The 27,113-nt window shown below is 43.6% G+C and overlaps 1 protein-coding gene across 2 annotated transcripts in view; it reads left to right on the plus strand.

Annotated features, from left to right (window-relative positions):
- Eva1a (eva-1 homolog A, regulator of programmed cell death) overlaps positions 1-23,419 on the plus strand; it is a 55,243-nt gene extending 31,824 nt beyond the window's left edge. For both annotated transcript variants that reach the window (XM_052174045.1, XM_052174044.1), the window contains exon 3: positions 22,149-23,419. In XM_052174045.1, coding sequence (XP_052030005.1) covers positions 22,149-22,522 — 374 coding nt within the window. In that variant the 3' untranslated portion in view covers positions 22,523-23,419. The remainder of the gene's footprint in view (positions 1-22,148) is intronic.
- The last annotated feature ends 3,694 nt before the right edge of the window (positions 23,420-27,113 follow it).

Raw genomic sequence — 27,113 nt, forward strand, 5'->3', positions numbered from 1 at the left:
GGGTACAGTCCATCATGGTGGGGAAGTCAAGGTAGCAGGAGCCTGAAGTGGCCAGCTGTGATGTCTCACAACCAGGGACAGAGAGCAGGAAGTGCAGGCGTGCCGCTACTAGGGCTTGTTCTCTGTCTATACAGCCAAGATCCTCTGTCCTGGAGATAGGTCCACCTTTCTCAACTGAGATTGATTTCTTTCACATTAATTAACATAATAAGTAAAATTCCCTAAAGGACATGAAATTGGGAGGGGTGAGGGTGAATGTAGGAGGAGCCGGGGGAGGAGAAGAGGGGACTGTGATCAAAATACATTGTATGCAAGTAGAAATTCTCAAAGGGTTAATAAAAAAATTTTTTTTTAAATACCATCTCTCACAGACATTCTTGGAGGCGAGCCTTAATCTAGATAATCCCTCACAGGTGCTCCTAAAGTCTGTCCCGTTGACCATCAGCACTAGTCATCACAGGGCACCCAGTCTACGGATGCCACACATCGTGGTTCTTCTCTCAGGACATAGAGAATCCAACGCTTACCCCATTTGAGGAAGGCCTCCTTCCTGGGCATCCACACACTAGTGGATTTCACTGTTATTTTTTTATGGATACAGCTTCTCACAGGCTGGCTTCAAATGCCCATGCACTTGCGCCACCATGGTTTATGCTGGCTCCAGGGCTTCGTGCAGGCTAAGGAAGCACGCTACTCACTGAGCTACCCTGCTCTATCCTCGACTGTTTCTTCGAGCTGTGTGGGGGATAAAGAACACTGGAGCTAGAGTTGGGACATTTGGGCGGTGACAACATGTTTGCACAGTGGCAGGAGGAGGGTCCACCTACTCTGTCCTGAAGACGTCCCTGAAGTGGGGCAGAGGGCAGCAGGAGGCTCGGATGCCTGCAAAGAGATGTTGGATGGAAAGGCCTCCGGGGAGAGCAATCAGAGCACCTGACCTGGCTCAGTATGGGAGGCACCCGGCAAGTTTCCATTTGCCCAGCCTGACCCTGAGCTGTGACCAGTGAATGTGGTAATTCATTGAATTGGCTGCTGTTTGCAGGGCGTCTTGTGATCCTGTTGAGTTTGAAAAGGCTCATGGCCCTGTTTTTCTGTCCCTTCTAACCGTCCTCCTCCCTGTGCCATTACACCGGAACCAAGTGTCATGTGGAGCACTGTAAAACTTTCTCTTCTTTTAAGCAAGCCTGTGGAAGGGGGGTGCTGAGGAGGTGGCCCAGCAGATGCAAGCCCGCGCTGCCAAGCTTGACAAATTGAATTCGTACTCCAGGATCCACGTGGCGGAAAGGGAGAACCGAGTCCACTCATCGTCCTCTGACCTCCACATGCAAACCTTGGCACCTGTACCCATCCCCCACCAATTAATACATGTGAACATGTTTTCAAATTAAATAAGCATGGATTAAAATTTAAAGGGAGTGCCAGAAAGTGGGGGTTTGGGTCTGTAAGATAGAGAGGGGCTGGAGAGATGGTTCAGTGGTTAAGAACACTGTCTGCCCTTCAGAAGGACCCAGGTTCAATTCCCAGCACCCACATGGCAGCTCACAACTATGTAACTCCAGTTCCAAGGGATCTCACACCCTCACACCAAAGCCCATAAGATAAAATAAAAAGAAATAAAACTGATGAGAAATGGATTCTGATTAAACAGGTGGCTCAACAGTTAAGAGTGAATTCTACTCTTGTAGAGAACCTGGGTTTAGTTCACCCCACCCACACATGATATCTTACAACCCCAGTAACTTCAGTACTAGAAGATTTTATGCCCTCTTATGGCCCCCAAAGTCACCTGTGTGCAGGTGCATATGCTCACACACAAATATACACAAACATCATTTTTTAATGATTCCAAAATCAGGAACACTCATCAATTATAAAGGCATTGAATAATTTTTAAAACACAAAGATGGATAAAACAGGTAAAAGTGGTTACTGTCCATAAGGATAAATTAGAAGCAACTATAAAAAATAAGACGGGAAAGACTCGTGATAATACTTGGACTCACATTGCTTTGTCCTATGCTCTTTCTCCTCTATCTGGTTAGTTTCAGTAGGACCCAATCTCTCTAGCGTACTCTCGGGGTTTCAGTTGTATGCTGGTTGATCTTCAGTGTCAACCTTAATGGACTAAAAGTTGCCTAGGGTTTGGGGCACATTCCAGGTTTGTCTAATAGGTTTTTCAGAAATTGGCACATGGAACGTGAACCAAGTGAATTCACCGTGAGTGCAGATATCTCTGTTCATAGGCTGTGGGTCCAAGTAGAACAAAAAAGACGAAGAAGGAGAAACGTGTTCACAGGTGGCATCTCCGTGCTGTCTTCTGCGGCTTTGATCAAAACCCTGAGTAAAACAACTTACATGAGACGGGGGGGGGGGGGGGGTGTTAGCTCACAATCCCAGGTGAGAGTCCAAAACCCACAGGAAAATTAAAGTGTCTGGAACTTGAAATGGCTAGTCATATCCACAGTCAAGAGCAGAGAGATCGAAGCATGCATGCTTGCAGAATAGGATCCCCTGCATAGGGAATGGGGCCCCCAGAGTGGGCCAGGTCTTCTCAACTCTATTAACCCATTCAAGACAATTCCCTACAGACAGGGAAACAGGCCAACTTGATCTAGACAACTGTCATTGAGATTCCCTCCCCATAAGAGTTAAGGTTGTGTTAAGATGGTAATAACTCTTTCTGAGTGGTATGCCTCTTGCTAGTAGCATTCATCATTGACATCAGATGTCAGTCCATCTTCAGTGGGGATTTCCACCAGCATTCTTCAGGAGGCTTCCAGCCCTTCAGCCTGTATCTCTTGTCCCTCTTATTCTGGGGCCTTCCAGCTGCTCCAGCAATTGAGCAGGAATTGGCTTCCTCAGCTTTCCAGCCTGCACACTGAAACTCTATAGCCTCTGATCATTAACCTAATTCCTTATTCATTCTGTTCCTCAGAAGAATCCTGGCCAATACACATTGCTTCTTGTCCAACCCATGAGACCCATTTCTTTAGCAGTACATTTGCTACTTACCATTGCACACAACTGTCTTGGTCCTTTGTCTAATGAGTGTGTGTGTGTGTGTGTGTGTGTGTGTGTGTTTTAGAGGTCATACGAGAGCTAGAAAGTTGTATAAATCTGGGAGCCCGTTGGTTTGCCTCTTTCTTAGCCCAAAGTTGTGCCTTTCTGCAATATGCCTGACTAGCTGAGGGTTTCTCTGAAGACCAGGCAGTGTTATACAGAATCAGCTCGCTCTTTGATTACATGTGCAACCCTCCCACTTGAGTGAGTTTGTATCTTTTGGTAGCTGGCTTTTGTTTTGTATCTGTTAGTTGGCATTTCCGGATGTTGTTTGAAGCAGAGGGGACAGGGGTTCTAGTTAAATTTCCTTTGGGGTAAGGATTGGCTTTACTTTCTGATACTATGATAGATAATGTTGGTGTGTGTGTAGGTGGAAGCCAGCAGACCCACGTGGCTTCTGAGCACAGCTGAGCCTGTCACGTAGTGCTGTGGTCTTCCTACTTGCTTTTCAATACGACATGTCCAATGTATGTGTGAGATGAATCCTACACTGTAACTGCAGTGGAATGTGCTGATCTTCCACAACAGCTACCCCAACATTAACTGTTTCAATAATTAATGATATCAGTTGGACAAAACACTTCCTGAAAAGAAATGATAATCGATTATTCTAACTCATGCCAATGCTTCTGCCTCAGCCTCATAAGTATTCTGATTATAGTTATATTCACTATACTAGAATGACTCTTTCTTAAGGAAAAAATGTTGCTAATGATAAGATGTTGAAATTTCTAACGTATAAAAATTCACAAACTTAATCAGAGTCCTGAGTTAAGAGTCCCAGGAGAAAAGGCGACAAAGGACAAGAATTGGCAGTTTGCATAAGGAAAAATGCAAATGGCTGCAAAAACTGCACAGTTTTGAATTCTAGCGAATCCATGAACAGTGAGGACAGGATGGAAGTGCAGGGAGACACGGGAAGAAGCCGATGGACTCCCAGATGGATGGGTGCTCTCTGGGGAGTAGTTCAGCAATATCTGTCCAAAACCTGAGATGTGCATATATTACATATTCAGGAATCCCACTGCCAGGAATGTCTTCTAAGGGAATAATTAGAGATGTAGGAAGACACATTACTATGAGGACAAGAACTCTCGGAATATTTTGATGGAAAAGATGAAAAGAATTTTCTGAATAGGAAATGAAATAGAAATATGTAAATGCTGTGCTATTAAGGGGCTACGGACGCTCATGTATAACATGTAGTACATGTACCCCTGCTTTCTGTCTGTTTTAAATGGGACTGCGTTCTACTATAATCTGTATGTGAGTGCTAGGATCTAGAGGATGTACTTTTTATATTATTTTAATTAGCTATGTTTTTGTATGCTGTTTGTGTGTGGTACTGTGTGTAGATGTGTTTACATGTCCAGAGGACAGCTTCAGCTGTTATCCTGCAGGTACAATCTGGTTTTGGGAAGGTACAGGGTTTCTTTCTGGTCTGGAAAGACAGAGCAGGGCTAAGCTGGCGGCCAGCAAGCCTCAGGAACCAGCCTGCCTCCACCGTCTAGGCCCTGGGATTACAAGCACCCACACCCATCTCTGGGTTCTAGGAATCACACTCAGATCCTTGTGCTTGCAAGGCAAGTGATTTATATACCGAGCCCCGCCCCCAGCCTGCTTAGCTGTATTTTCTAAGAATAGTATTCGATTGGAATACATACATTAGATAATTCCCATTTCTCTGTCTTCTTGAGTTCCATAGCCTACCAAGCATAGCCTAAACTAGACTTCTGTCTACCTAACTCAGAAATAAGTTTTTACTCAAAGACACATCTTCTTCGCAGACCACACCACATTGGTTAAGGTCTGTCTGCTCGCCTTCCACTCTTTTATTGTGTTCCCCCTTCATGATCCCCCCACCACTGATGTGGTTTGAACTCCATCTTGTATTTGCCCAAATTACCATAATCGTATTGTCCTTCCTCTGATCCAACTAGATCTGTATTTTAGTAGTACAATGATCTGTCTACAGTGTTGGCGTGAGGATGCAGTTTGATTTATTTTGATGCTGTCTTGAGCTCGCTCTGCAGGGGTGATGACTGGAGTTCAAATCCCATCACACATAAGTACCAGTGAGAGGGGAGGCCTGCCTGCAATCCCAGCGCGTGGGAGGTGGAGACAGCGGACCCTGAGCTAGCTGGAGAGCCAGACTAACCAAAGGAGTGAGCTCAGAGCTCAGGGGACAGACACTGACTTGATAGGCAAGGTGGGGCCATCAAGGAAGACACCACCAGATGTTATCCTCTGGCCACCCTCTACATGAATGTATACACACGTGTGTGAGCAGGCATACACACAGACACATGCCACTTGCACATACGCATACCAAAATAATCCAAATGCTTTGTATGCTTTAACTGTTACTGCTATTTTAAAGCGATAAGTAGTGTAAACTTGGCTGTGTAGCTAGGCTGTGGTGTTCTCTCACTCATCCATGTGTTATGGTTTGTATATTCTCGGCCCAGGGAGTGGTACTATTAAGAGGTGTGGCCTTTTTGGAATAGGTGTGTCACTCTGGGTGTGGGTGTCACCCTAACTGCCTGGAAGCCAGTATTCTGCCATCAGCTTTCAGATGAAGATGTAGAACTTCTCAGCTCCTGCACTGTGGCTGCCTGGATGCTGCCATGCTCCTGCCTTGATGATAATAGACTGAACCTCTGAACCTGTAAGCTAGCCCCAATTAAATGTTGTCCTTATAAGAGTTGCCTGGGTCATGGTTTCTGTTCACAGCAGTAAAACCCTAACTAAGACACCATGTTTCCTTGACTCATGTTTTATTCCTCCTGTCTCGGCACTTGTATTGAGGGAGTTTACATTACCTGTCTTAACCATTTGCAAGCAAGTGTAAATTAAAAATTAAAAAAGTATTAACCAGAATACAATGCTTTATAAATAGTGTAATATCACTAATAATAATAGCCTCATTAATAATTCCTAATATGGTATTAGAAAGAACAAATGGAATAATTACTCATTTTTAACTTAATTATTGGGTTATTCAGTGCATGTGCCTGGCTCAAGCAGGCCTCCCTCCTTCTAGGGTTTTCTTTCAAGTTCCCTTCTCAGTGGGTTTCCTGCTGCTCATTCTCTGCCTGCTCCCATCAGCACACCACACATTGAGCCTGTCTTGTCCTTTCATATAGTTCTCCTTAGCACCCTGTGAAAAGACATAGAAAGTCTAATCTCAAAGCTGCCCGCCCATTCAGTTCCATTCATAGGCCTTGGTATGTCCTTCTGGTCCCCTTCCCTTATTTTGTATATGTAGTGAATCAAATATACTGTCTGCACTGAGCTTTTCCCATTAAGCATCATGTCCCAGCGACACTGCAGGTCAGTACAGAGAATCTTCCTTCTCCTGCTAGGCAATGACTTACTCCTCCATAGCCCGGCCCTTTGCCAATGGCTGGTGGGAATACTCAGATCTTTCTCAGAGCAATGATAAGTAACCATGGAATACGTGATTCAATGCGTTTCCAGGATTGGTTTCCCAAGCTACAATGGCTGGGTCATGTTCCATCCACATTCCAAGGGCAAATGTCACCAAGTTGCCACTTAGAGGGCTTTTCTGATTTACCCATTTATAAAGAGATATATACAAAGCCCCAGCACAGTGTTTTCAGTTCTCTTTGGAGATTTGACAGTCTGATAGATGAAAAAGGCTCCCTAAATATAATTTAATTTCTGTAGACCAGGGGTCAGCAAACTCTGTTTTACTATAAACTGCTAGTCAGTGTTTTCAGCTTTGTGGCAATGACCAGCCTATGTTCTACCAGTTTAAATCCATTGTAAACCAAAAGCAAAGCTTTATAACTGAACAGACACGCCTCCCTTTCAGTGGAACTTTGTGTATAAATGCAGGAGTCCTGTCAACTGTAGCTTGTAGTCCACAGTGTTCCAGTCCCTTTTAGGGGGACATTTTTCATAGGCCAAAGACCCATGCCTATTGCATTTTCTGTGCTTAGATCCTTTCCAAATTTTCTCTATTAGTTGATACTTATTTTTTTAAAAACTATTTATTTTTTATTTGTGTGTTTAGATGTTTTGCCTGCATGTGTATATGCACCATCTTTGAAGAGATCGAAGCAGGGCATGAGATACCCTGGAACTGGAGCTACAGATGACTGTGAGCTGTTTTGTGGGTGCTGGGAATTGAACTCTGATCCTCTGAAGAACAGCTGGTACTCTTAACTGTTGAGCTCCCTCTCCAGCACTGTTGCTTAGTTTCTTAATACTTTTCTTTATATATTTATCCTGTTTTTATAATCATATAACAAATACTCTTTTCTAATTTGTCATTTGCTTTTACAGATAATAGTATTTTAGTGACGATGTTTTGGTGGATCATTTGGTGTGTGTGTGTCCACGTGTATGTGTGCCTGAGGAGCTCAGATGAGGGTGTTGAATCCCCTGGAGCTGGAGTTATCAGCAGTTACAGGCAGCTTGTGTGGGTGCTGGGAAACGAACCTGAGTCCTCTGTAAGATCAGAAAGTGCCCTCGACTACCAACGTCTCTCCTCAGCTCCCCGGATTTTAACAGTAGAGTCTCCATTGCTAGGAACAATTTGATGACAGAGAGTTTGCTTTAATGTGAAGCTGAGGGCCAACCTTGAGAGTCTACTTGGGGATACACATGAGGAGCTAGCCTGATGTTCAGGCTGCTTATCACAATTTTCTGAGACTCCTTGGAGGCAGTAAACAGCAAAGAAGCAAACAAGGAAGCAGCACTGCACACAAAGGTACTCAGCACCATTCTTCTATTTTCTGTGCATATGGTATTTTATCTGGATGCACCATGTCTGTGCATCATGTGTATGCCTGCTACCCGAGGAGGCCGGAAGAAGGTGTCAGATCCCTGGAACCAAAGGTGCAGAGGGTTGTGAGCCGACATGAGGATGCTGAGAATTGAACCTGGGTCCCCTGGAAGAATGGCCAGTGATCTTAAAAATTGAGAAATCTCTCCAGTATGCATTATTGCTATTTTTTAAAATAATTTCTAACCAACTAAATAACTGAAGACAAGATATTTTGTAAATGGTAGTACATCCCTGCCCCTGGCTGAGCTACTGTAGCTGCAGGGTACAGTACATCCCCCAAGATGGATGGGGAACTAAGGGTAATATATACAGTGTATGAAATGCACTCAGAGAAAAATATATAAATAATTTGTGTAACCTGACTAGAGCGAAGGAAACACAAATAACAAGTAAAAAGGCAATAGTCCTCCTCACTTCCCTGTCTATTGTATAGTTTTGTTCATCTTGTTAGATAATGTTGGTTTCTTTAATATATTTTTATCAGTTACTGATTTTCATTTAAAAAGTTGGCTTTTTGTATGTATTTGCATGTATATGCATGGATGTGTGCCTGTGGCTATCAGAGTGTAACCTGTAGGAATTGGTTCTTCACCATGTTGGTCCCAGGGATCAGATTCAGGTTGTTAAGCTTGGCAGCAAGTGCCTGCACCCACTGAGATATCTTGCTGGCCCTATTTTCTATTCTTCTAATGCTATTCCATCATATATACATACATATATAGAAATACACATATGCTATAACACACACTGTTTGGATACAAAGTGCCTCTCAAAAGGCTATGTGTTATGGGCTTTGTCACTGAATGGGGGTGCTGTTTTGGAAGTTTCTGGAATCTTTAGGAAGTGGAGCCTACTTAGAGGAGTAAGGGGTTCTTGTAGATACATTTCCCTGGCCTCTTCCTGTCTTTCTGGCTATTTCCTGTCTGCCACTGCCATGATATCATCCAAGTGCAGGAGCCAAGTGACCATGGATCCAATCTTCTGTGTCTCAGTTTCATTTTTGTTGCTGTGATAAAATCCCTGACTAAAGCAACTTTAAAGAAGAAAGGTTTGGCTTAGCTTACAGTTGCAGATTACAGCTGATCACTGCAGGGGGTCAAGGCAATAACTTGAAGCAGTTAGCATATTTCATATCCAGTGTCAAGAGCAGAGAGAACTGAATGCATGAATACCGGTTGCTTTGCTCACTCTTCCTCCTATTATACAGCCTAGGACCCAAGCCCAGGGGATGGTGCTGCCCACAGTGGGCTCGGACGTCTCCTATCTATTAAGGCCAGCAGGACTGTCCTCCACAGGCTGACCTGATCTAGACAGTCTCTTTGTGACTCTCTTTTCAGATAATTCCAGATTGTATCAAGATGACAACTTTGGTTCTGAAACTCTGAGCCAAAATAAGTGTTTAAATTGTCTATCTTAGATATTTTGGTGACAGAGACAAAAAGCTAACTAATACTACACACACATTGACACATTCACATACTCATACATATAATAAATGTATGATATATAATGAATATATTAACTAGACTTTAGAGATTTTAGTCATGATTTAATTTAAATATCATTCATTATTTAACTTATTCAGCATTTTTATTATAAACATATGAACTGGGTTCTGAGAACCCAAAGTGACTCATGGATTCTTACTGTCATGTGGAGAAGGTCACGGCCGCACAGCTGATTATAGTAGAAGTACAGAAAGTACTGCCTAGACTGGAGGGACTGATTATTCACGGGAGGTAGACAAGCATTGGTCTTAGTCTTCGGCAGTGGTAACGTCAGAGTTAAGTATGCACTGGAGTCTTCGCCCTTCCTTTCTGGGGCTGTAGGGAAGCTGATGTTCATTCTGTTGCTGTGATAAAATACCATGCCTAAGAGCAACTAGGAGGGGGAAAGAGTGGATTTCATCTTACAGGTTACAGTCTGTCATCGAGGGAATCCAGAAGTAGGACTTGGAGACCACGGAGCACTGCTGCCTCCCAGCTCACCTCCCTGGCTTGCTCAGCTTCTTTCGTATCTAGCCCAGGCCCAGCTGCCCAGGGATGGCATCTCCCACAGTGGGCTGGCCCCTCCTCCATCAAACAGCAATTGAGAAAATGCCTCACAGATATGGCCAGAGCCAGTCTGATCTGGACAGTTCTTCAGTTGAATTTCTGTTTTGCCAGGAGATTCTGGTTGGTGTCAGGTTTATACAAACAAAGGAGTACACCAAGAAGAGAGAGCGGTGATCTGTGGACTGGATAGGCACTGGGATGTGGAGGCTTCCTTGTGGGGTGCTTACTGCCTAGTGGGTATGGGGAGGAGGTGAAAGGGGCCAAAGGAGCAGAAGTCAGACTGGCCCAATAGGGACAGATTCTACTATCGTCCTGGTTCCCAAGCAGGACAAACCAGGGAAGGAAGAGACTTAGGGAAACCTCCCTCCAGCATTTCAGAGAGGCCTGGAGTGTTGCTGGAAGACTTTCCTTTCCTATGGTGTGGGACAGAATCCCACAAAGAGCCATCTGTACAGTGATTCTCAGTGAAGAGAGATTCTGCTGAGTTCTTCCTAAGTCACATGACCCTGCTACTCTCTTTAAAGAGAGACCATTTCATAAGCATATTTCCTTCCCTTTAAAGACTGAACACTTTAAGGAATGCAAGAAACCTCAGGCAGAGAACATGGTACACTGGCTTGGAGACCAGCTAACTAGGCCAGATCTGGAGTGGCTGTGCCTTCTACAGTTTTCTGGGCACAGTCTGACTTCCCTGCATGCAAATGAAATCAGCCCCAGGACCTCTCCAAAGGGCCTCTTCCTGCCCATGAAAACAATGACCCTGCAGGAAACAAGATAGAGTAATACATTTATTTTTATTTATTAAAGGAAAACAACGACAAAAGCCCTCTTCACCCTGCTTCCTGGGTAATTAACAGATGTCTGAATGTGGTCAAGACCAGGGAGGGTCATTGGCCAAGGAGAAGTGACCTGAAGCAGGAAGTGTTAGAGGAGTATAAAAACAAACCATCTAGGACTCCAGGTTGATGTAGGCAGAAAGGTGAGTTAGCATGATTCAAAGTATACTGGTTCAGAAAACCTGCCTTGAAGCATCTGCTCAGTACCCAGCGAGTCGTTTGCTCTGTCTCGTTGCTTTTACTGAACTCTTGTAGTCTGTATCTGGGATGCTACACATAAAAGAAAACATTTTCTTATGTGTGAGAAAAACTAGTTAGGCTAGAATGAGAATAGCAGTTTCCAAACTGAAGCCCATGTTAGTGCACGGTTGTAATCTCAGCACTCAGGAACCGGATGCTGGAGGAGCAGTCTGGGCTGCACAGCAAAATCCTATCTCATAAACAGACAAACAAAAAACCCGACAACAATAAAAGAGAGGCCTGTGTAGCAAGTCGGTGAAGGCGGGGCATGCAAGTCAGAAGGACTGTTTTCCTACCCTTCCTCTCAAGTACGGCTTTCCATCTCACGCACATAAGAACATGGATCACGCCAGTCTTAATGGTTTAACCATGGGTACTAGTACTTACCCACTGTCCTAAAGTATGCTAAAGTTTAAAGGTAGAAGATCAACACAAAGGCATTTTTCTGATCCTGGCAAAGATTAAGTAAATGGGAGCTCTGTCTGTCTGTCTGTCTACCTGTTTTCCTGTCTGTCTTCTATCTCCTATCCACTGCCCATCTATTTTCTTCCAACTTATCTACTTATATTACCTGTCATCTATCTATCTACCTATCTATCTATCTATCTATCTATCTATCTATCTATCTATCTATCTTCTGTCAATCACCTATCTACCTCCCTCTTTGACTCTTGCCCTTCCTTCCTGTTTTCATCCCTCCCTCTATCTTTCCCTCCTTCCCTCTCTCCCTTCTCCTTTCTCCCTGCCATCCCTGAGAGTGTATATGCAATATGTATTTTTGTCTATGCCTGTGAACATTTTTCGGGTCCAATGTTGGGGAAGGGTTACCTTAGTTATTATTATTATTATTATTATCCCTTCTATTCTATTCTGGATTCAGTTACAAGGCTGCTTTCCTCTCGTTGTCTTCTTATGTCTATCTCCTCAGGGTTCCTAGAGTGAATTCCTCCTTTATTCTATCCTGAGTTCAACTACCTGCTGGTTTATGTCTCTCTCCTCAGAGTTACAGCTCTAATCTCTCCTGCCTCTGACTATTTCCCAGAATTCTTTCTCTTCCTGCCTGATATCTCACCCCCTATTTTCTGCCACAGCTCATTGGCCATAAGCTTTTATATTGGCAGGTATTGTTTATAAGAGATTCTCTCTACAGTAGTGAGTGGAGGTAAGTCTCCTAAGACATTGAGACAGGAACAGGGTTAGAGTCTATTGACTGCTTTAGTGGCCTGAACTTGAAGTTTACTCTGTAAAAGCAACTTTTATTTACCTGATGTAATTGTCTTCTCAACGGGTTACTGCTGAGTAAATTCACCTTCCATAGCCCTTTCTGAACTCTGGCTGGCTGGCTCAACTTAGTTGTTCTGGCTAAAACTCCTCTCCAAGCTGACTGATTCAGTCTGGCTTCTCTCAGCTTCTCGTTGAATTGTTCTTGACCTCAAACTAACTCTGGCAATTTGTTCTAATCTTCTGGCTCCTTCTTATTCTCTGGCTTGGGCTGCCTCTGATGACCTGCACTGAACTTTGCGAATTCATGAATGAACTCAACTCTACTGCACTGCACTCACTGCACTCACCCCCAACTCACTGAGCTCCCAGCGGGCAGATCAGCTGTCTCCACTGCACAGAACCCTTCTGACTGAACAGAACTGAGTGACTAGAACTCAGAGATCTGCATGCCTCTGGCTCATGAGTGCTGGGATTAAAGGTATGCACCACCATACCTGGGCTTAAGCTTTTCTTTACCTGGACTTTGCTCTATATCAAACAGAGCCAGTTTATTTCTAGTCTATTAGTGGGGATGATTGAATAAGAGCTCATGTTTACATCCTCTGCACCCTTTTCGATGGCAGCCTGTAATTCCGGTGCTGGGAATGTGGATATGCTAAGAGCAAGCTGGATAGATAGACTAGACCAAAGGGCAAGTCTGAGCTGAGAGGCCTTGCCTCAAAAATAAGATGGACAGCAACTGAGGAAGACTTTGTCAGCTGTGGGCCTCCACTTGTACATGTATGTATGTATGTATGTATGTATGTATGTATGTATAGGTTCACCTCACACATGGCATGCAGGAAACTAAGCACTTGAAATGACTTGAAAAGATGTGTTAGTCCCAAGGAACTCTTGCCTCCTGGCTATCAGTATCTTATTTTACACACTGGCCATTTCTGCACTTGATGGAAGGTCAGTGTGGTACATACAGTTCAGGTGTGGAAGGGAAAAGGACACCTTTAGTGAGAAGCTTCGGGCCATGATGGGGGTAGGGCAGGCAAGCACATTGTCAACCACAGGGGACTTCTTGGTTGAGTACAGCATGGAGAGAATCAGGAAAATGTCTGTCAGACACTGAAATCAGTTCTGTTAAAGCCATTCATGAGGCTGGCATGCTACATGCCTGTGACCTCAGTTCTTAGAAGTTGGAGGCAAGAGAATTAGAATTTCAAAGCCAGCCTGGCCTATATGAGACACAAGACCCTATCTCAAAACATTATGTGGAGATCTAACAAACAGAGCCAGGTACACAGACATAGCCCAAGTCTAACATCGCTTGGGTCTCAGCCTGTCAGGCTTTTGCCTGCACACAGGACCTGGGTAGCTCTGCAGGCCGTCTGTGTGACAACCCTGTCAGGGTACTGTTTGCCCTACAGACTGACCGTCACTTGGAGGAGTGCTCTGCCATCTTGGCTCCTGGACACCAGAGAGATCTAACAGATAGCGCCAGCTACTCAGACATAGCCCAGTCTAATATCTCTTGGGTCTCAGCCTGTCAGGCTTTTGCCTGCACCCAGGGCTTGGGCAGCTCTGCGGGCCATCTGTGTGCCAACCCTGTCAGGGGTCATTTGCCCTGCAGAGTGATCAGAACTTGGAAAACGTCCCCACAGCATCCGCCATCTTCGATCCATGACAGAGCAGATGGGCAGCACCAGGTTCACAGAGACAACCCGAGTATAACATTGCTTGGGGCAAGAGACACCAGGGCTCCAACGGCACCCAAGAGGAGGGCAGCACATCAGCAATTTATAATAGGGCAAACCCAGTGATCCAGCAGTATGGAAATAGCCTTACAGGCTCACAGGAGGTTCAAGCACCAGCAGTGACAACAAGACCAACTAACGCCAGAGATAACCAGATGGCAAAAGGCAAATGTAGGAAAGTTACTGACGGAAATCAAGGCAATATGACAGCATCTGAACCCAATTCTCCAACAACAGCAAGTCCTGGATACCCCAACACACCAGAAAAACAAGATTTAGATTTAAAATCACTGGTCATGATACTGTTAGAAAAACACAAGAAGGACATAAATGAAACTCTTAAAGAAATTCAGGAGAAAATGGATCAAAAGGTAGAAACACAAGGGAAACACAAAAATCATTTAAAGAAATTCAGGAGAATATGAGTCAACAGATAGAAGCCAATAAACAGGAAATGCAAAAATCACTTAAAGAAATACAGGAGAACTTGGGTCAATAGGCAGAAGTAATGAAAGAGGAAAACACAGACATCTCTTAATTAGAGGAAAACACAAACAAACAAGTGAAGGAACTGAGGAAAACCATCCAGGATCTAAAAACAGAAGTAGAAACAACTAAGAAATCGCAAAGGGAGAGAACTTTGGAGATAGAAAACCTTGGGAAGAAATCAGGGGCCATAGATGCAAATATCAACAACAGAATACAAGAGATAGAAGAAAGAATCTCAGATGCCGAAGATACCATAGAAACCATTGACTCAACAGTGAAAGAAAATGTAAAATGCAAAAAGCTTATAACCCAAAACATCCAGGAAATCCAGGACACAATGAGAAGACCAAACCTAAGGATTATAGATATAGATGAGAGTGAAGATTTACAGCTTAAAGGGCTTGCAAATATCTTCAGCAAAATTATGGGAGAAAACTTCCCTAACCTAAAGAGAGAGATGCCCATGAATATAGAGGAAGCCTACAGAACTCCAAACAGACTGGACCAGAACAGAAATACCTCCCGTCACATAATAATCAAAACCCCAAATGTACTAAACAAAAAAAAAAAAAAAAAAAAAAAAGGAATATTAAAGGCAGGAAGAGAAAAAGGGCAAGTAACATATAAAGGGAGACCTATCAGAATTACACCAGACTTCTCACCAGAGACCATGAAAGCTAGAAGATCCTTGGCAGATCTCATGCAAACTCTAAGAGAACACAAATGCCAGCCAAGACTACTATACCCAGCAAAACTCTCAACGACCATAGATGGAGAAATCAAGATATTCCATGACAAAACCAAATTTATACAATATCTTTCCACAAACACAGCCCTACAAAGGATAATAGGTAGAAAATGCCAATACAAGGAATGAAAACACCCTGAAAAAAGCAAGATAGTAACCTTCCTTCATCAAACCCAAAAGAAGATAACCACTCAAATATAAAAATAACGTCAAAAATGGCAGGAAGTAACAATCACTATTCCTTAATATCCCTTAACATCAATGGATTCAATTCCCCAATAAAAATACATAGACTAGCAGACTGGATACTTAAACAAGACCCTACATTTTGCTACATTCAGGAAACACACCTCAGTGTCAAAAGCAAACACTACCTTAGAGTAAAAGGCTGGAAGACAATTTTACAAGCAAATGGTCTCAGAAAACAAGCAGGAGGAGCCATTCTAATATCAGATAAAATTGACTTTCAACCTAAAGTCATCAAAAGAGACATGGAAGGACACTTCTAACTTGTTAAAGGAAAAATTCACCAAGAACTCTCAATTCTGAACATCTATGCTCCAAATGCAAGGGCACCCTCATTCAAGGGCATCCTCATTCGTAAAAGCTCAAAGCACACATTGCACCTAACACAATAATTGTGGGTGACTTCAACACTCTACTATCCTCAATGGACCGATCAGGAAAACAGAAACTAAACAGGGATACAGTGAAACTAATTAAAGCTTTGGATCAATTGGATTTAACAGATATATATATAGAGAGAACATTTCATCCTAAAGCAAAAGAATATACCTTTTTCTCAGCACCTCATGGTACCTTCTCCAAAATCAGAAGATCGAACTAATCCCATGACTCCTATCAGATCACTATGGAGTTAGAGTGGTCTTCATTAGTAACAAAAACAACAGAAAGCCCAAATACACATGGAGGCTGAACAACACTCTACTCAATGATACCTTGGCCAAAGAAAAAATAAAGAAAGAAATCAAAGACTTTTTAGAATTTAATGAAAATGAAGGGACAACATACCCAAATCTATGGGACACAATGAAAGCAGTGATAAGAGGAAAACTCATAGCCCTGAGTGCCTCCAAAAAGAAGCTAGAGAGAGCATACACTAGCAGCTTAATAGCACACCTGAAAGCCCTGGAACAAAAAGAAGCGAATTTACCCAGGAGGAGTAGAAGGCAGGAAATCATCAAACTCAGGCCTGAAATCAATCAAGTGGAAACAAAGAGAACCATACAAAGAATCAATAAAACCAGGAGCTGGTTCTTTGAGAAAATCAACAAGATAGATAAACTCTTAACCAGACTAACCAAAGAGCACAGAGACAGTATCCAAATTAACAAAATTAGAGATGAAAAGGGATATACACCAACAGAAACTGAGGAAATTCAAAAAATCATCAGATCCTACTACAAAAGTCTATACTCAACACAACTGGAGAATATGGAGGAAATGGACAATTTCCTAGACAGATACCAAATACCAAAATTTAATCAGGATCAAATAGATTATCTAAACAGTTCCATAACCCCTAAAGAAATAGAAGGGGCCATAGAAAGTCTTTGAACCAAAAAAAAGCACAGGACCAGATGGTTTTAGTGCAGAATTCTATCAGAGCTTCAAAGAAGACTTAACACCAATACTCTTCAAACTACTCCACAAAATAGAAACAGAACGAACACTGCCCAACTTGTTCTATGAATCCACAATTATGCTGATACCAAAACCACACAAAGATCCAACAAAGAAAGAGAACTTCAGACCAATTTCCCTTATGAACATCGATGCAAAAATACTCAATAAAATTCTTGCCAACTGAATCCAAGAACGCATCAAAATGATCATTCACCATGATTAAGTAGGCTTCATCCCAGGGATCCAGGGATGGTTCAATATACAGAAATCCATCAATGCAATCCACTACATAAACACACTCAAAGAAAAAAACCACATGGTCATTTCATTAGATGCTGAAAAAGCATTTGACAGAATTCAGCATCCTTTCATGTTAAAAGTCTTGGAAAGAACAGGAATTCAAAGTCCATACCTAAACACAGTAAAAACAATCTACAGCAAACTGGTAGCCAACATCAAACTAAATGGAGAGAAACTTGAAACAATCCCACTAAAATCAAGGACTAGACAAGGTTGCCCCCTCTCTCCATATCTTTTCAATATAGTACTTGAGGTACTAGGTAGAGCACTTAGACAACATAAAGAGGTCAAAGGGATACAAATAGGAAAGGAAGAATCAAACTATCACTATTTGCAGATGATATGATAGTATATTTAAGTGACTCAAACTACTAGAGAACTCCTACAGCTGATAAACAACTTCAACAAAGTGGCTGGTTATAAAATCAACTCAAGCAAATCAGTAGCCTTCCTATACTCAAAGGATAAGCAGGCTGAGAAAGAAATCAGGGAAATGACACCTTCACAATAGCCACAAACAATATAAAGTATCTTGGTGTGACTCTAACCAAACAAGTGAAAGATCTGTATGAGAAGAACTTCAGGTCTCTGAAGAAGGAAATGGAAGAAGACCTCAGAAAATGGAAAAATCTTCCATGCTCGTGGATTAGCAGGATTAATATAGTTAAAATGGCCATTTTGCCAAAAGCAATATACAGATTCAATGCAATCCCCATCAAGCAGTACTACAGAACAATAGTGTTAAAAACTGCATGGTATTGGTACAGTGACAGGCAGGTGGATCAATGGAATAGGATTGAAGACCCAGAAATGAACCCACACACCTGTGGTCACTTGATTTTAGACAAAGGAGCTGAAAACATCTAGTGGAAAAAAGATGGCCTTCTCAACAAATGGTGCTTGTTCAATTGGAGGTCAGCATGCAGAAGAATGCGAATTGATCCATTCTTATCTCCTTGTACTAAGCTCAACTCCAAGTGGATCAAGGACCTCCACATAAAACCAGACACACTGAAACTAATAGAAAAGAAACGGAGGAAGATCCTTGAGGACATGGGCACAGGGGAAAAGTTTCTGAACAGAATCAATAGCTTTTGTTCAAAGATCAAGAATTGGCAAATGGGACCTCATAAAATTACATAATTTCTATAAGGCAAAGGACACTGTCAAAAGGATAAAACGACAACGAAAAAATTGGGAAAAGATCTTCACCAACCCTACATCTGACAGAAGTCTAATATCCAATATATATGAAGAACTCAAGAAGTTAGACCCCCAGAAAACCAAATAACCCTATTAAAAAATGGGGTACAGAGCTAAACAAAAAATTTTCACCTGAAGAACTTCGAATGACTGAGAAGCACCTTAAGAAATGTTCCACATCATTAGTCATTAGGGAAATGCAAATCTATACAACCCTGAGATTTCACCTCATACCAGTCAGAATGGCTACGATTAAAAACTCAGGAGACAGCAGTTGTTGGCGAGGATGTGGAGAAAGAGGAACACTCCTCCACTGCAGGTGGGATTGCAAGATGTACAACCACTTTGGAAATCAGTCTGGCGGTTCCTCAGAAATCTGGGCTTGACACTTCCGGAGGACCCTGCTATACCTCTCCTGGGCATATACTTAGAGGATTTCCCTGGCATGCAATAAGGACACATGCTCCACTATGTTCATAGCAGCCTTATTTATAATAGTCAGAAGCTGGAAAGAACCCAGATATCCCTCAATGGAGGAATGGATACAGAAAATGTGGTATATTTACACAATGGAATACTACTCAGCAATTAAAAAACATGAAATTCATAGGCAAATGGTTGGAATTGGATAATATCATACTAAGTGAGGTAACTCAGTCCAAAATGAACACACATGGAATGCAGTCACTGATAACATGGAATGCAGTCACTGATAAGTGGATATTAACCCAGAAGCTCAGAATACCCAAAATACAACCCACATATCAAATCATTCCCACGAAGAAGGAAGGAGAGGGCCTGGGTCCTGGAAAGGCTTAATGCAGCAATGTAGGGGATTGCCAGGACAGAGTAGTGGGAGGGGGTTGATTGGGGAATGGGCAGAGGGAAGAGGGCTTATGGGACTTATGGGGAGGGGTGAACTGGGAAAGGGAAAATCATTTGGAATATAAACAAAGAATATAGAAAATAAAAAAAACCATTTTGTGTGTGTGTGTGTGTGTGTTTGAGCCCGGGCTCTTTTAGACTCATAGCAATACAGGCAGGGTCAGTGCCCTAAGGGGCCCTGGTGGTTGTGTGGGAAGAGGAAAGACTCTGGGCTTCCTGACAAGCTGTCACCTCAGGTACAATGACCTTATTTCTGTCCTGTGCAGACAGTGGCAGAAAAATCAATGCTGGTAGCCCCTGGGGGCGGTGTTTGGAGCTGAGTCAAGCCTGCTTTAGAAGAAGGGACAGCTGGATCTCTCTGCACAGAGAGCAGCCAAACCAGGACATGGCCCCTGGGGGAGGCTTGATTCTGGTAAACAACAGAACCCATTTTCCAGCAAATAGATTTTCTTTTCTTTTTTTTCCCCAGCGATACACTTTTGAATTATCACTGGGATGAGGTCTGATAAGGTCACCTGGCCTGAGCCTCTCTTGCCTTTCAGAGATACATCTCCTGAGCCCCGACTCAACCCACTGCAGGTCTCTCTGCATCTGCTGCTGTGTGATGCCCACCTGGTCCATTCTCTCCATTTCAGTTATTCATTCCCCCCCTTGTGTGTGTGTATGTGTTTGCATGTTTTGCACATATGAAGGCCAGAGGTCGAAGTCTTCCTCTCTAGCAGTATCTCCGCCCGCCCCCCCTTATCGTTTGAGACAGGGACTCTTGATAAACTCACTGATTTGGCTCAGCTGTCTGGCAAGTGAGTCCCTGGGACCGACCTGTCAGTGCCTCTCTAGGTCTGTGGTTACTGTCATGCTCCCCCACCTCAACTGTTACAAGTGACTCGAACACAAATTCAGCTCCGCAGTGGACACTTAACCCATTGAGCTGTCCCTCCACCCCATTCCATCTGTATTTTATCATGTGCAGTGGGACGTGAGGTTCCATGGGGCTGAGATGGACCTGGGCTGAAGTGACTAAGGAGGAGTGCCTTCCTCCTGCTACACCATGAAAAGACGATATACAGGACTCAGACCTCTCGGCAGGTTCTGGTGTCCCAAGTCACGTCCCCTGTATCAGAGAGCTTAATGATTTCCTACTTTTATTCAGGCCCACTATCGGAGAGTGTCAGGCTTGTCTCGAGCTGACACTCGATAACATTGTTATTAGGTGAACATGAACTAATCATAGATGTGCTTGCTGGTTTTGTCAGCTTGACACTATCCTAGACATATCGGAAGGAGGAATCCATCAGACTGACCTGTAGGCAAGTCTGTGTAGCACTTTCTTGATTGACTGTGGGAGCCAGCCCCCTGTGGCTGGCTGGTGCCTCTCCTGGGCAGGCGGGTCTTGCGTTGTACAAGAGAGCAAGCTGAACAATCTGGAGGCAGGGGCATGTGTGCAAGCCAGAAAATAGCACTCCTCTATGGCCTTGGCATAAGCTCCTGACTTCAGGTTCCTGACCTAGTGAGCTCTGGCCTGACTTCCTTCAGTGATGTGCTGTGATTGAGACGTGTAAGCCAAATAAAGCCTTCCCTCTCCAAGTTGCCTTTGGCCATTTGTTTTGTTTTGGTTCATCACAGGAGTAGAAATCAGGATTTGCAAAATCTAGAGACAGCTTAGCCCTCTCTATAAGGTCAACGTCTCATGGTCTCCCACACAGCTACACATCCTGCCCACCTGGGCACCCTTGACTCCACATGGCTAACTCATCACAGTCATCAGTTCTTACCTCAGACATTACGGTTTTCTCCTACCCGGTGATATAAGCTTTCATTGCTGTGACCAGTAGAGAAACGATTTCAAGGCTGGAGGACTTCTTTTGATTCATCATTTCCAAGGTTTCAGTCAACCATAGTGGGAAGCAGTGGTAGAACACGGCTGTTCGCCTTACAGAATCCATGGAGGAGAGCGAAGGAGCGAACGCAGTGATCCAGGGTCCTGTGGTCCGTTTCCTTACCTTTGTGGGTTCTAAGGATCAAACTCAGTTTTCCAGGCTAGCTCAGCAAACACCATCACCTGCTGAGACTGCTTGCTGGCCCCATCTTTAAATCACTAACGTGGAAAAATAGGAGACACAGTTTACAGGCAATCAATAAACAACTTGATGGACTGTATGGGTCTGTTCTACAGAACATATGCTATCCCCATAAAAACACGGATCTGAAAATATCACTAAGAAATACCCCCCAACCCTAAACAGGGTCTTGCATAGCTCAGGCTGGCCTTGAATTCAGTAGCTGGGGATGATAAACTCCTGATCCTCCCGCCTCCACTCCCAGATTGCTGAAATTATAGGTCTGTGCCACCGTTCTGAGCTTTAAATTTACAAAGCTATCCCATGTCATCTGTGGTCCCATTTCTACTGTTTGCTGCCTCCCCCCCCCCCAGATAACATGTTGATTCATGTTCCAAGTGGTTATAGAATATGGAAAATTGGTTTACTGATGTGTATGTAAGTCATATCAGTTTGACCAATGCCTGTGACCTTGGTCATCCATTCTTTCTCCTGTCAAGTGCCTTCCTGCAATAGAATACAGGTCCTCAGTCGTAAAGGCAAGAATCTGTATTTACTGAGACATTTGCCGCTCTCTCTTGTCTCTTTTTGAGACAGTCTCACTCTGGCCTGAATGTCCCAGCAATCCTTCTGTTACAGTCTCTCAAATGCTGGATTGCTTTTAGGCACAAACCACCATACCTGGTCTAATAATGCTGTTTGGAAACGTTATGAAATTTGTTCCTGGGAAGGTCTTGGTTGCCATTTAAGTTCAGGTCCTGGTGAGAGTATGAACCTGTGTTCCTGACCTTGCATAGAGATGTGGCTACTGTCTGATGCCTTCTCCTTCTTCCTCTCCCTGCAGAAAACCCTGAGCGAGCCGCTCTGTACTTTGTCTCTGGCGTGTGCATCGGCCTGTTCCTGACCTTGGCCGCCTTGGTGATGAGGATCTCCTGCTACACGGATTGCCAGCGGGGTCCCAGGAGGAGGTGCTTGCAGGATGGAGAGAGCAGCAGTGACAGCAGCGACAGCGAGGATGGTAGCGAGGACACTGCGTCTGACCTCTCTGTGCGCAGACACCGACGCTTCGAGAGGACTTTGAACAAGAATGTGTTCACCTCTGCAGAGGAGTTGGAGCGGGCACAGCGGTTGGAGGAGCGAGAACGAATCATCAGGGAGATCTGGATGAACGGGCAGCCTGAGGTGCCGGGCACCAGGAGCCTGAACCGCTACTATTAGGGCTCGAACCTCTACAGACCACCAGGAGAAGAGAGTTGGTGCTGCAGTTGGGTGCAGGAGCTGAAGCCAGCTCTGTTAATGTGGCTGGAGAGTGCATAGCCAGTCTGCTTTCCCATGGGGGCCTGCTTTAGATTCTTGCCTCTGGAGAAATAGACAACCCAGGCAGGGGCATCTGCCATTTCAGGTCTTGACACCCACCTGGGTACACCAGCCCAATGCTTCCAAGTCTTGGAAAGGTGCTGAGAATTTCCTCTCCAACCACATGACAGTGATGTGATGAGCTGAAAGTCCTTCTGAAGCGCTCAGAAGTTTGGGCAGACTTATCCTATGCTAATTCCTTTACAAAAGGAAAAAAATTTCTCATAGCTGGGGCATCAGGGTGACCGTAACCTAGAAAATGTAATTTTCTAAAGGACTCTGTGTAGAGGAAATGGTTTTGATTGAGATAGCATGATCCATGCTAATTATTTAAAGCTAATTTTTAAAACGGGAAAAAAATCTTGTCAACCTCTGCATTTTTACTGACACCTCAGGGATTAAAATCCTATTTTTTAGTCTAGTTCCCGCCTCATTCATGAAGATGAACAGAACTTACTGTATTATGAGATGTATTGGAGATTTAGGATACTTCAATAACCTCAAAGGATAAAAGGTTTATTTTTTAGTAGTTTATAAAATATATATTGACATATGTATTTGAAAATGCTGCATAAAAATAGAAACCGTGTGTCCTTCCCTTTTGGAGAGAAAAGTCTCATGACTTAAAAACTCATGATATTTAAATAATATTTTGTTTCAAAAAATAGTTTGGATTTCCAAGATAAGAATGGAAACCAGAGGTGAGAATTAAATCCAAAATTAAAATGGTATCGAAAATAAACATTCCATGAAAATCTTCTTTTGTTTTATGTCTGTGTAGTCACACCTAAGCCTCTGTGGTCACCCTTAGTTATGGGCAAATATGGCCTCTAAGGGACCCCAGAAGGATTAAGGATTTAGAAGGGACCCTGGAGATTAGGGTTCTGTGTGTAGGTTATAGGTTGTGGTTGAGTTATTGTCAAGCAGATAGAGGAACTGAAGACTTACCTAAAGCAAGAGATCAGACACTGTCGCCACCCCCAGTCCTTCTCTGTGGAGAGGAGAAATTTGTAGGGAGGGAAAGCAGTCATGCCCTAAGGAAAGATGGAAGACTGTCATATTTGAACTTGGGTGACGAGACAAGACAGCATCCTCCAGGGCAGCAGCTCATAGCAGTAGCAAAAGTGCAGTTATGAAGTAGCAATGAAATACTTTTATGGTTGGGGCTCACAACATGAAGAACTAACTGTATTAAAGGTTTGCAGCATTAGGAAGGTTGAGACCCACCTGCTCTAAAGCAGAAACAGGAAAGGAGGTTTGTCAGGGACTCCCCTCTCTTGCCATGGATTAGGACACTTCCTGAGTCCAACTGCACAACCCAGAGCCTTTTTACTAGGAGGGGCGTCTCCTCTGCCCATTGCCCCATGACCATGTGTAAGAGATGGGCAGAGAACTCTGCAGTAGAGTATATAGCATTTTTAGAAATTTATTCTCAGTCACAAGGGCTAAGAACTAATTGCACACTCATAATCTCCAGTTGCCAAAGAGCGACACAGTTTGCTTGAGACCCTCTGTAGCTGGTCTGATTATACCATTTAGAATAGCTTCCTCTTGGTTAATAGTGCCAAAGATTGTAGTAAATTAGCATGTCTGCATCAGGATACACGTCCTTGTGATTTGGGTCCTTTGGGGCCAATCACAGGAATCATCCTATTTCCTGGGCTGTAGATTGATGTCTTTCGTCCTGGTCTCTATCTCCTAGAAAACTGGAGCAGCCAGTATCTACCTTCATCTCCAGGAGGTAACCTGAGCTGGTCATAGAGGTTAGGACCCTCGCTAGACAGAGGCTGCACTAGCGGATGTGCCTGACAGAGCTTTAGGGCACGTAACTATCCTCATGGTCACTGAATCTGCATACCTTTCCATTAACTCCACAATGTTTCCATTTTTTGAGGTGGTAGGGATGCTATGTAAGGAATACAAGATACTGAGCAGCAGTCTAACCAGTGACTTCCCTTTCATTAACAAGAATTCCTGTCCAGTTTCATATTTTAGGTTTAGATTAAAACACAATTTCTGATTCTAGTTTCTGTACAAGATACTTGTGTTTGTAACAGAGAGATATCTAACAAGAGAATTTATTGATTTATAAAACTCAAAAGGCAGAGATGGATCCAGCTTCAGGGATGGCTGGGTTCAGAGAATCAGATACCACCAAGAGTTTGGATTTTCCTAGCTCTACTTTGTCTCCTTTTGTTGTTGTTGTTGTTAAGTGCTGTTTATTTGTTTTTGCTACAGATGCAACTATACCACACTTATGTCTTGAATGCTAAGCTCCAACACAGCACATAGGGAATGTGTTTGTGGTGTGTGTGTGTATGAGAGTGAGAGAGAGAGAGAGACAGAGACAGAGACACAGAGATAGAGACAGAGAGAGACAGACAGAGAGAGCGTGTAGAGGGTAGGGAAGGGGAGGAGAGGAATTTAAGGGTTATATTTGGTGTGTGGTTTCTCTGCTGAGAAATACCAGCTGACTAAAGCCTGGGGAAACTTGGGAAATGTAAGGTGTCTTGAGTGCCTAAGGAAGCCTCTTTAAGGTGACTGGCACCACCTCCCACAGAAGCCTCTTCCTCAGTTGGCCCAGCACAGGTGGCTATTGTCAAACTGTGCTGTGGGCACTTGTTTCAATGTAGGACACAGGAATGTAACGCCTCACTGAATAGTAGGCAAGAATGATGGAGCCTCGTTGTATAATGTGCCAACCAGCGAGACGCCATAGGATTCATGAGCCCTATGTAGTGATTTATCTGTCATTAAGTTCTGAGGGATTTTATAACACAACAGACAACTGTATAATCAACTGTGTTCTATGGCTCAATGTTCCTCCTAAAGTGAGATTGAAATTTAATTGCCATGGAAACAATGCAGAGAGGTGGGACCCATATGTGGGATGAGCTCACGAGGGTCCTTTCCTTATGGATGGATGGATGGATGGATGGATGGATGGATGGATGGATGGATGGATGGATGGATACCCTCACAGAGGCAGTGGATTCCTGATCAAAGTCTGCGAGGTGGGCCTGATGTTTCTCTTTTGTAAGTAGGTAACCTTCTGTATGGAGAAGGCCCTCAATAGAGACTGGGGAGGTAGCTCAGGGGATGTCCCTTCACTTTTGGACTTCCAACTCTCTTTTTGTGACCAAAAGAATCTCCATATCACACTCCCCTTCCCCAGGAGGATGCCCTACCCATACTTTAACAAGTGCCAATGTTAACCAAAGTCGGGGACCACTGAAGCTTTTCTCTTCCCTTGAGCCTCTCATGCAACCAATTAGCAAACCTTCTTCACCACAGGCATTGTGGTCAATCTTGGCCATCAACTTGACTAGATAGAAAACCTGAGCCATTGGTGAAGTACATTGCTGGGTATGTCTGAGAAGGTCTTCTTTTCTTTTCTTTTCATAATTTTTTTTACATTTTCTTTTTTGCATTTTTTAAATTTATTTTCTATATTCTTTGTTTACATTCCAAATGATTTCCCCTTTCCCATTTCTCATACCAGTCAGAATGAGTAAGATTAAAAACTCAGGAGAGAGCAGGTGTTGGCGAGGATGTGGAGAAAGAGGAACACTCCTCCACTGCTGGTGGGATTGCAAGCTGGTACAACAACCACTGTGGAAATCAGTCTGGAGGTTCCTCAGAAAACTGGGCTTGATAATACTGGAGGACCCTGCTATATCACTCCTGGGCATATACCCAGAGGATTCCCCAGCATGCAATAAGGACACATGCTCCATTATGTTCATAGCAGCCTTATTTATAATAGCCAGAAGCTGGAAAGAGGCCTTTTAGAGAGGGTTGGCAGGTGGGTCAGTGGCCTGAGTGGGGGAAGATCCTGCTTGAATGTGGGAAAGTGATCTATTATCTTTCAACCACAGATGCAACAAAAATAGCCATTTCTAACATATATACTCAGCTCCTTCTGACAGGCTCCTGATTCACTCCTACCATGGTACACAGATAGCCTTCAGTGTGGACCATAAGCAGTTGCTCTCTAGTGGGCATCCAGGTCTCCCATTTTACAATGAAGCCTTCTTGTTCTGAGCCTTCTAGGATCTTTTTTTCTTCTCTCCCCCCTTCCTATTAAACATTTTCTTCATTTACATTTCAAATGTTATCTTCTTTCCTCATTTCCCCTCCAAAAACCCCCTATCCCGTCCTCCCTCTTCCTGCTCACTAACCCACCCACTCCTGCTTCCCTGTCCTGGCATTCCCCTACATTGGAACATTGAGCCTTCACAGGATGAAGGGCCTCTCCTCTCATTGATGTCCAACAAGGCCATCCTCTGCTACATATGTATCTGGAGCCATGGGTCCCTCCATGTGTACTCTTTGGTTGGTGGTTTAGTCTCTTGGCGTTCTGGGGGTGCTGGTTGGTTCATATTGTTGTTTCTCCTATGGGACTGAAACCCTCTTCAGCTTTTTGGGTCCTTTCTCTAGCTCCTCCATTGGG

The sequence above is a fragment of the Apodemus sylvaticus genome, chromosome 2 (assembly GCF_947179515.1).
Source record: "Apodemus sylvaticus chromosome 2, mApoSyl1.1, whole genome shotgun sequence".
NCBI lineage: Eukaryota > Metazoa > Chordata > Mammalia > Rodentia > Muridae > Apodemus > Apodemus sylvaticus.